Genomic DNA, 11,414 nt, shown 5'->3' on the forward strand with positions numbered 1-11,414 from the left:
AGAGATCATATTTCTCCTATTTTAGCTTCCCTTCATTGGCTCCCTGTTAAGTCCAGAATAGAATTTAAAATTCTCCTCCTCACATATAAAGCCCTTAATGATCTAGCTCCATCATACATCAGAGATCTGATTGTTCCATATGTTCCTAACAGAGCACTTCGTTCTCAGACTGGAGGTTTACTGGTGGTTCCTAGAGTCTCTAGAAGTAGAATGGGAGGCAGATCCTTTAGTTATCAGGCTCCTCTCCTGTGGAACCAGATCCCAGTTTTAGTCAGTGAGGCAGACACCCTGTCTACTTTTAAGGCTAGGCTTAAAACTTTCCTTTTTGATAAAGCTTATAATTAGAGTGGCTTAGGTTATCCTGAGCTATCTTCCTTATTTTCACCTCCATCTTCTTCCCTCCCTGTTGGTTGGAGTAAGGGGGAGTCATGTTTAGCCTAAACCGGCTCAGTTATGGTTGAGGTGCAAACACACCCTCCATTTCTGCTACCTGTATGACCCCCTTCTCTTTTCCAATGGTTATAATCAGTCTGACAGAGAGAGGTATCCCAATCGTTGTGGTTTTTAGTATAACAATGACCATCAGTGGGACCCTTTGTGGGGTTCCTTGAGACGACATTGTTGTAAATAAGCGCCGTTTAACTAAATAATCTGAACTGAAACTATCTGTGTAGTTATGCTGCTATAGGCTTAGGCTGCTGGAGGACATAACGACCACTTTCAACCTCTTCGCTACATTCTCACACTACTCTCCAATTTTGCATTATTTGCTGTTATTTCAGCTTTTAACTTTGTTCTCTCTTTTCTCTTCCTAGAAGCTACACCTGGCCTGGCTCTGTGTCTGCCTGTGACACCTTTCTGGAGAGGGGAATTGTCCGAGCTTCTGCTGGCAACAACTTAATGCTCACCCTCTACCGATGATCCACATAGCCCTGTCTTTTAGTGTTTAACCCTTTCTCTCCCCTAGACATGGAAATTGACTGAGCTTTTACTGTAACTAATTATATGTGCTCTCTTTCAGACTCTAACTTTGAAAATTGGCTCAGAGTTTATCTGTTCTTTCTTTCTAGGTGAAACGACTAAAGGAGCTACATCCATTAACATTTAGTTTTCCTTCCCATAGAAAGTACTTCTGGATCAGTGCTTCTGTGTTCTTTTTGTGTCTCTGCTCTGTTCTCTCAAACCCCCAGTCGGTCGTGGCAGATGGCCGCTCACACTGAGCCTGGTTCTGCTGGAGGTTTCTTCCTGTTAAAATTGAGTTTTTCCTCTCCACTGTCGCTACATGAATGCTCAGTATGAGGGATTGCTGCAAAGTCAACGCCAGTGACTGTCCACTGTCTCTACATGCTCATCCAGGAGGAGTGAATGCTGCAAGTCACTGACTGGATGCAATCTGCTGGGTTTCTTTAGATAGAAAAACTTTTTATCCAATTTGAATAAATAACTGAATCTGACTGCACTGTTCAATGGTTAGGATTAATTGGAATGTATGTACCTGACTGTTGTGAAGTGCCTTGAGACGACATGTGTTGTGAATTGGCGCTATATAAATAAAACTGAATTGAATTGAATTGAATCTTAAGGAAAACAGGAAAACAAAGATTTGCTTTGACATTCCTTGATTTATTCATTGTAATGAAATTAACTTTTTTTTTTTACTATTTATATGTGCTGAGTGTATACACGTGCTGTCCAAATCTATACAAACTGCAGAAAAAAAACCTTTCTTTTTTTTTGTCTAAAATATTCCAAGATGCTCACCTAACTTCATGTGTTGGTTGTCTCTCCAGAAGCTTTTCGGTTCAGATCTCAGCGTGCCAGCTAAATCATGCAATGTTTGACCCCAACAAAGAAGCTTATTCTCAGCTAAAGACTTGAGCAACCTAATTTAAAGCTGTAATCCACAAACCAGATATTGCTTCTCCACCCTGTTGTCCGTAATAGACCTTGTATGATTAATAAATGTTCTTGTTTTGTTTGCTTTGTATTTTTATTTTTTTTGTATCGCGTATAGTAAAATACTCAGCATCTGAATAACAAATGAACTACACAACTGCAAAATGGATCAGTTTCATTAAAAAAATGTAAGCGATTTTAAAGAACTGTGGATTTAAACACTAAAATTATTATTTATGTTATTTATCCAGCAACCTAAACAGGTGTTATTTTCAATTGATAGCAGTTAAGAAGGCATGGACAGTCAGTTATACATTCACTTGAAAGAACAGATGTGGATATGAGGTTGGTCACTAGCCAAGCTGCAGATACTGACCTGTTTAAACTGGGACTGATTCCAAGATTTGAAAGATTTAGTTCCATGAGCTCATAAGCTGCTGATCATCTTCTACACTGCCATAATTCAGTCTGTCCTGTCTTTGTCCATCTCAGTGTGGTTTGGCTCATCCACAAAACAGGACAGGTCCAGACTGCAACGAACAATCAGGTCTGCAGAGAGAATAATCAGAGCTGACCTATCCGCTATCCAGGACTTATACAGGTCTAGGTTCATGAAAAGGGCAGCTAAAATCTCTGCAGACCCCACACACCCTGCACACAAACTGTTTAGACTTTTACCTCCAAGTCGGCACAACAAAGCCCTGTCTGCTAAAACCAGCTGCCACAGAAACAGTTCCCCCAGGCTTTTTCGCTGATGAAAACAGTCAGAATTCCAGAACAACACCATGCATACTTGGACTGATCTCATGTTATATTCTATTGTAAAGTCAATTGTGTATATACATACATTAAAAAAGATATTCTTTATTATTGAGAGCAAAGTGAACCAGAGTCAAATTCCTTGTTTGTCTGTACAAGCTTAAAAATAAAGCGGATTTTGATTCTGATAGTTGGCAAAAAGTTTGATCTGATTGATGCAGATATGTCACTTAAAACCTATGCATGTTTTCAGATCATTATAGAAATAACAAAAACCTTTCTTTCAAAACTTTTATTTAACTTGTATTTAAAGCAGCCTTTAGCAATAATAAAATTGTATTTACAGTGAGGAAAATTGGGCCAACATATGAAAGTCAGGGCATTTTCTTGGTTTTGGTTTGTTTTTTTATGTATTTGGACATATGGACATTTATTATGAAACTTAATAATACTAAGAGATCCAAACAATATTACAAAACAATTAAAACCCTTTTCTAGAATGTCATTTAGAAAATGCACTGTTCTGTTAAATAAATAATTATGACACCCAAACATTTACTCCCAGTTAAAGTGGATAAAATCCACATATTTGTAACAGATCACGTGCCCAAAATGAAAACAACATTTCTTAGCATGTTCCAAAGGGGGTTTGCTCTGTAGTTGGAATCTCAAACATTTAGTTTGATGTGCCCCTAACTGCTAAAGTGTGAGTGAGCACCATGGTAAGATTGAAAGAACTGGATGAACCCTCACAGAAAGAAGAATGTAGCAGCTTATGAGCCTCGTAGGGCATTCAAACAGATCTCAGAAGGTTTGAAATCAGTCATTCCACTGTACAGGAAATAGTATAATTAGAAGACATTTAAAACAACTGGTGAATTGCTCAAGCCTCACCAGCCAAGAAGGTTCATACTGTGAGGACAATGCAAGATAGTAAAAATAAGGTACTAAAAACAGTCCCAAAAATATCAATATGGAAACATACAGTTAACTCCAACTACTATTAACGTACAAACAAATGAAGCATTTCAGGAAAATAACCTGATATTAACTGTGAAGCATGGAGGTGGACATTCATGAATTGGGGACACTTTGCTGTAGCAAGACCTTTTCAGCTCACCATTAAAAAAGTAACCATAAATTCAACCATGTAAAAAAATTAAATATAAATAAATAAAGGCTGAAGCTGAAATATAAGAGCTTAAACGTACCAGTAAATCCACCAAGAACTAAGAAATGGAGGAACCAAGGACTAATAAATAAAAAGTTATATCATGGCAGAGTCAAACACCAGATTTTAATCCAATTAACATGGTGGGTGAATTTGAAACTGGCTCTACATACATAAATCTCCTTTAAACATCTCACTGATGACAGGGAGGAGCAGGTCAGACATTCGTTACACTGATGCAGAGACTAGAAGAAGGCTGCAAGAAGCATCTCAGTGAAGTTATTTTAGTGAAAGGGGTCAGCACACACTACTAGAAGGTAGGTTGTTCTAACTTTTGATCCGTTAGAATATACATTGTTGATATATTTTAGTTAATGAGTGAAAAAAGTTTATGTTGTTGTTTAGGTTCAACTAAAACACTTTCTCTTCCTAAGATAAATAAAAATAAGATTAGAAATAAATTTCTACACCAAGAACTGAGGTTTAAGCAGGATATCTTTTATAAACAGGGTAATTCTTTCACAAAGTACACATATTTCTTTCAATAATAACTGTTTAATGAGTAACATGGCTTGCTGATAAAGCATTAAAAAAAATAGCATTAAACAAGAAAGTAAAAAAAAATTAAGCATTATATTAAATGGCGAATGGACTGAACTTATATAGCGCCTTTCCAGTCATACTGACCATTCAAAGCGCTTTACACTAGAGCCACATTCACCCAGACGCACTAACTAACACGCACACATTCATCCACAGATACACAGATCGGTAGGCAATTTGAGGATAACTGCCTTGCCCAGGGACACATCGACATGTGGCAGGAGGAAGCTGGAACTGAACCCAAGACCCTTGGGTTGCAAGATGACCACTCTTCGACTGTGGCTCAGTGAGAAGAGTGGCTTAGGTTGTTATTTATACATTGACACTAAATGACAAGAAGGCTGTTGATTTGTGTAAAATGCGTGATTAAAACTAACTAAACAAGAAGAAAAAACAGCATATTTCCAGTCAGTATAATGAAGCATGGCAATTAGAGCAGCTGTAAAAGTAAAACCACAGTCATGTACACAAACCAATAAACAGCATTTTTTATATGTTCTTCATAGTTATTATAATTATTGTAATGGGTTCTTATAGTATTACAGGTCAAATCATAGTAAACAAGTTAAATTGAATAAAATATTGAATAATATATTGTCATTTGTGAATGTAAAACTGCATGTTCAAAGAAACAGCACAGAAGTGTGGAAAGTAAGATGTTTTTCACCAGATTAAAAAAAATCTGCTGTATTATTTTTGCCATGACTGTGTCTTTGTTACCTCACAGCAAAGGCAAAGTTGACACATTAGAAATATGCACTCTTTCTTCTGTTCTCCAGAACCCATCCAGCTGGATTCATGTCCAACCTCAACATATTAAGCACCCATGGATCTTGCTGTGCACCTTTAACAAACTCTTCCAAAGTAATGTGACCTGTGAAAGCAGAAAGACACGTGTTTAATGGTAGATCCTTGCAGTCGTTTTTCAATGTTGTAACACTATTTCCTCACCATCTCTATCAAAGTCAACAGCATCTAATATTCGTTCCACGACCTCATCAACTGTAAGATGTGACTCGCTCTTGTCTTTCTTTGAGTATTTCTTGATCTGATAGATGCTCTGTATTCATAATAAAATAAACAATGGAATATGAGACAAGATATTTTGATAACTTGCAATGTTAGCAGTCGGTACACAATACATGGAGCCTGGACATCCACCTTTTAACTGCACTTATTTGCATAAAACAAATAATACCCGAATTAAATGTATATTTATTCAAAGCAATACGCATTAGCACAATTACATAATAAAGCTGTATTAAATTAGAAGTACAATGGTAGGTGAATAATGACCCTTATACACATTATAGTTTTTAATCTCTGCTCCTTGACATAAAATGCTCTAGGGTTAATGCCATCTATGCAATTCTTTTAAACGATAATATTCCCTTAAGACACACTCCTTGTTTACAAACAAGCAAGACTTTTTAAAATGTATTTACTATAAACTACAAATGTTTCTTTACTTTGTGACTGCTTTCTTCAACAATATCTGTGTTTCTATGTCTAACTCCTGCATGGTGAACATTTGTTGCATCCTACACTCAAAGTCAAAGTGACCAGTGTTGTTGATCTAATTCCGATCCAGCAAAAGAGATACATTAAAATGTTTTTCCTGGTGAAATAAGACAATATTCATAAACACCTCCTGGCAGACACAGTTGAGCAGCAGGTTATATTGATCAGCACACAGTGATTGAAGGTATGCATGGTAACAGTTGCAGCATTCAAACCTAAAAACAGTATCAAAGTTGTTTTGAAAGACAGACATTTTCTCTTCTAATTTCTTGATCTGCGCAGATGCTAGCTTGACTCCCACCTGTTTCTCCAGACTGGATTATATTGTATGTGTCTGCAGTTAATACCAGGTAAGATACTGACAACTAAAAGTACAATAATAATTATAAAATAATAAAGCATTGCAAAATTTTGATGCGATTACTAATAGGTGCTAATGGCCCATGTTAATGTTTTTAAGTGTCAGCGTGTCAAAACTACAAAAACAAAACCCAGAAAAAAATTCATTATAAAGCGATCTCAGGGAAAATAATGGGTTGCCTCTGGCTTTATGGAGTATAGAGTGACACAGCACTCCCCCTCCCCCACATATTGCTGCTTACTGCCAAGTAGCTGGCTGTATAAAGGCTGCTGCTTTTTCTCCATTCCTGTAAAAAAGAGAATTGACTGCTTGAAAATATTCAGTTGCAAAAATCACTGACAGTCTTGTTGTGAAAACTAATAGAGTGCCACCCATTAGTCTTATTAAGGTAAAGCTGCTTTAAGACTAGAATATTTAAGCTATGTGTGACCTGTTTGTAAAGAGGCTGACTGGAAGCTGGTAATCAGAGCTCGTAGCCTGACTAATTAACCAGCTAAAATCAGTTTTTTTTTCTTGTGATACTCCATAAGCATGTTATAGAAGTAGCTTCTGCTACAATAAGTTCTGGTTTTCTGTTTCAGATAACAACTGTTTCAAATTGTACATTTCTGTTTGCATTTTATTTTAATACCATAATCTCATGAGGCTGTTCTTAGTAGAGGTTATTATACTATAAGAATTTCATACCAACCCATGTCTGCGTGCTAAGAGTTGTAAATTAGTTACATCAAAGTTAATATTGTAATTTTGATCAAATGACACCAATTTGCATGATTTTAGAAAAAGTACTAACATTCCATATTTTCTCACATGATAAATCCAATGTAAGACCCTTTAAAAAGATCTAACAAGGTAATGTAGAAAAACAATAATAAAATAAAATATCACGGTGGTAGGTAAACTTATGAAAATCCATTAAAAGGTCATTTAAGCGTAACATTCATATCTGACTTACATCAATTATTGACCGTAGCTCATTCCTGTCCACGTAGCCATTGCCGTCTTTGTCATACACCTTGAATGACCAGCGTAGTTTATGCTCCAGGTCTCCACGGAAAACAAGATTCAGTGCTGCCACAAACTCAAGAAAATCAATTGTATTGTCCTAAAAGATGAGTTAAATGAGAAAGGTTTTCTTACATTTTGATGCTTTGAATGATGTAAACCAAGAAAAGCACGTGTTGCTCTTTTACCCCATTCTTGTCAAAGGCTCGGAACATGTTCTCCGCATAATCAGATGCTTCCCCAGTTGGGTGCACTCCAAAGAAACGTTTAAACTCGTGCAGAAAAAGTACTCCACTTGGACACTCCAGGACAAATTTTTTATACATATCCTGAAGGGCTTTGACATCAATCTCCTCACAACTCCCTGTTTGCTGTGATTGTCCCATAGCTAAAGACAGCAGTCCATAGTCAGCTAGTAAGTCAGTCAGTCAGTCCGCTCCACAACAGAGCGGACCGGCTTGAAATGGGCATCTCTTGCTCCTAGGTGTTTTTGTGTATAAGCCTTGGGAATCCTCTTCTGAAATCCTCCAGTTTGTTTCTGAGCAAGTGATTACTGTAGCCTCAGGATTAGTGATGCATGTTGGTAGGGTTACATTTCAGTGGGTTGCTTAGGTTTGCTGTTAAAGAACAGTGAGACCAAACTACAGCAACTAGTTCTTTCCCTTTAAGTTGATAATATTCTGCATATCAATCAATTATAAAAATCAAGCAAGGAAGCCATATCACAACGAATCCAAATTTTTGATTGAGTCACAATTTACATCTAAGTAAACTTAGGTTTACATCTAAGTGAAATTAATAATTTAATTTTGATTAGTACATAAAAAATATGTTTAATCTTTTTGGCTTATAAAGTTAAATAAATGTTCTCCATACTGTTGACATGTGCAGCATGAATATGCCACGATAAACTGTATGCACGAAAGATAAGTCTAATTATATAAAACAAATCTGTCTCAGAGATTCTTTATCAATTACTCTCTATCACACATCAAATAGATTAATTTGGATCAATCAAAGAGGATTTCATTTCTGCAAAGGAGTAGAGAAAAAAGACTGGGAGCAGGAAACTGGGTTGCTTTGGATCACTGATCAAGCATCTCCCAAAATCCGGTCTTTCAGCTTGGTTGTTGGGAATTCTTGGCACAACAGCTGGTGTTCCTGGTCAGTCAGACTTGAAGGCTCATGGTTCTGGCTCAGTTTGCTGTGGTTTCTGACTTCTGAACTGAGTTGGATATGACAAGGATTTTTCTTGAAGAAAGTTGCTGAGAGATGCAGATGCATGTCCGTGGTGTAGAGGAAAGCAAAACAAAAACTTTGGCGGAACATCGAACAGACATTTAGTTAAACATGACAAAGCATATGAATCAAACAAAAATATTTGTCACAACTGAATTTTACAGAGTGATCAGTCCTGGGTTCTCTATGGGTTTGCTGGGCTGTCTGAGTCAGGAACCTAGCTCAGCTCTTGGCAATATGTGCTTCCAACAGAGTTGTCACAAGAGGCTGATCAACCCACCAGAGGCGGACCTTGGATAAAGTGTGGGCTATGTCACGTTTCACAGCCGAGGAAAAAGGGATTCAGTAATATTTCAGAGTGACTGGAAATGTAAATAATTCAACGCTATAGATGGTGTACTTTTTCATGTCCTGGATTGTTTTGACATAAGATTTTTCAACATATAATCATATTACATTAAAATACATTTCACATTTTCACACATTAATCAGGATTTAAACATAAAAAAATCAAGGAATAATTTTTTGAAGTTATAAATTGACAAAATAATAATAATCATGTAGAAGAAATGTTGACTTACTGAGATGCGTCCAGACAAACCTTTTCAAAGTATAACACCTCAAGGTCATGAAAACATTAATATCTTGGGGGTTCAGGAACAACATGTGTGTGCAATAATTACTACTGCTAGATCTGATAGGTCAGGTAAGGACATTTCAAAATTAATTGGTGAAAATGTGGTTTGGTAACATGACAAACTTAGATAATCAAAATTAGAAAATGTCAACATGCTGCCAAAACATCTCTTAATCTTAAAAGTCTTATAAGTACATGTACAATACATGTAGCTGAACTATGACTTTACAGGCGCAAATAAATGTTTTTTGATGATGTTTCATCCTTATTCTGTGCATAGAGGAACTACATAAGCAATCCCTCTAATCCAGCTATTGCTAGCTGCCTATAGCTGCTAATAGTAAGTAAACATTTAGCTGGTTAGCTGCACTCTTTAAAACGGTCTGGTTAGTGTGTGTAACTACCAGTTTTTTAAATGTATTGGACTGGTAGTGATGATCCAAGGGTCTGAATGCAATCAGCCGAGCAGCCAAAACAATAACCCAAGGTTTATGCCTCTATGTATAGGCAAAATGGCAAACCTGCACAATAAAAGCCTTATCCACGTATAAAGAGCTCTGAACCTCAAATAGGATCAAGCTAATTATTACTGCTAACAGTAATCTTTCTGCTTATAAAAAACAACAACAACAACAACAAAAAAACATCTCCTGGTTTACATTAAGACAAAACAGTTTGGGGTTCCAGTGTGCTTCACATCTGAAGAATGATAAAATATTATTAAATGTCAATTGGGCTTGACACAAATGGGCAAAAGTTTGCAAACTCATTGATTATGTAAATGCTCTTTGATGTAGGTGCCGTGTTATGTTTTATTTCTATGACAGGGGAATTGTGATTATGATCTCAATGTAAAACATTGTGGTATTATATTTTTGCCTAACCTCTAGGCTAAGAGGAGTTCTTGTAGGTGAAAGGTAACATCTGGGGGATTCTACAGTTTTAGTATCATCATCTTTCCTTCAGAAAACAATACCAGTAAAAAAATATTTATGAAGCCTAAATAATTTTACAATCTTTCTTTGCTTTTTTAAAATTTTTTCTTCATGTGAAAAAAATACTCTTGAACATGAAAGTCTTCTAGTAGTAAATTACATCGGACAGTTTTCTTAAAAATGATTTTAGAAAACAAAGGAAATGGGTGTGAGTATCATAGTGTCATTAGGATTTTAAAAATGCTATTTGTTTTTTGTTTGTGTTTTGAAGGAGCCCTGGGTCTTAATGGCATGAATCAGTTTGTCATTTATGTCCGGCCAGGTAGAGTTTCTTAGATTTTGAAAGTCATTTTCGTTTTTTGTTCTGTTTTTACACATTGGGAAAATGATGTTTAGCGAACTGATTTTTTGACTATTGACTATTAGTATTTAAAAGAAGAAGAAGTATTTGTTAAATTAATTGAAAGTTTTGAGATCAAAAGGGCATGGTGAATAATGTAGAGTGCTGACAATATGCACAAAAAGCTCAAATATAAATTTTTGTTAGATGCATGATACTGTGTGTGTGTATATCAAGTGTTGTGTTTTTTTATAATCTGTTTTGTTATTATTATTATTATTATTTCCATTTTAATTTTTCATTCAGATAGTGTTTCATTTGTGAACTAGTATTATCATCAGAATGGGTTCTGCCTAAGTCTGTTTATGCCCTTAATCTGTCTCAGTGTAGCCTCTCTTGATAAAGTAGCTAAGAGGCTGAAGTTCTCAAGGTCAGGCTAATAGGGAATTGTTTTACCAATCTCCTAAATTCAAAATTAGATTGCCAATCTGTGCTTAGAGAAAATAATTCCTTTTCAGTGAGAGGATTCTTCACTAGGGCCAAACCACCAGTATCTGATAAATAACCAATGGTTATTTGTAATGTTCGGTTTGAGTTTTCAACCTGTTTTGGAATAGTAACCACCAACTATGTCTATAGATGGTCTTTTGTATTGTAAATGCAAACCATAGCTTTTGCTAAATGATGCAAATGATCAAATATCAAGAAAATCCTACTGGGACACCATCTTTTTTCAGGTCAATCAGATTGTCTGTAAATAGTGGCAGTTGTGTATTTTAATAAGAATAATCTGGAATGAATCAAAATGTGCTTCAACAAAGTAATCTTTAGGATCTGCATGTTTATGCAAACAGGTCACCGAAGCTTTAATTAATTACAGTTTTTGTTTGTTAGTTTAGTTTAATTTAATTGTCTATATATTAGAACTCTGTAATAAAGTGTGTGCA

General features: G+C 35.9%; 1 protein-coding gene across 1 annotated transcript; it reads right to left on the minus strand.

Moving 5' to 3' along the window:
• Positions 1 to 3,933: 3,933 nt before the first annotated feature.
• Positions 3,934 to 7,830, minus strand: LOC124866696 (guanylyl cyclase-activating protein 2-like). Its single transcript, XM_047362590.1, has 4 exons — positions 7,505 to 7,830; positions 7,267 to 7,416; positions 5,381 to 5,489; positions 3,934 to 5,303 (listed from the first exon to the last, which is right to left on the minus strand). The coding sequence occupies exons 1-4, from the start codon at positions 7,700 to 7,702 to the stop codon at positions 5,176 to 5,178; spliced, it is 585 nt and encodes a 194-aa protein (XP_047218546.1). The 5' UTR covers positions 7,703 to 7,830; the 3' UTR covers positions 3,934 to 5,175.
• Between the last annotated feature and the right edge of the window lie 3,584 nt (positions 7,831 to 11,414).

This window comes from Girardinichthys multiradiatus, chromosome 4 (assembly GCF_021462225.1).
Source record: "Girardinichthys multiradiatus isolate DD_20200921_A chromosome 4, DD_fGirMul_XY1, whole genome shotgun sequence".
Classification (NCBI taxonomy): Eukaryota; Metazoa; Chordata; class Actinopteri; order Cyprinodontiformes; family Goodeidae; genus Girardinichthys; species Girardinichthys multiradiatus.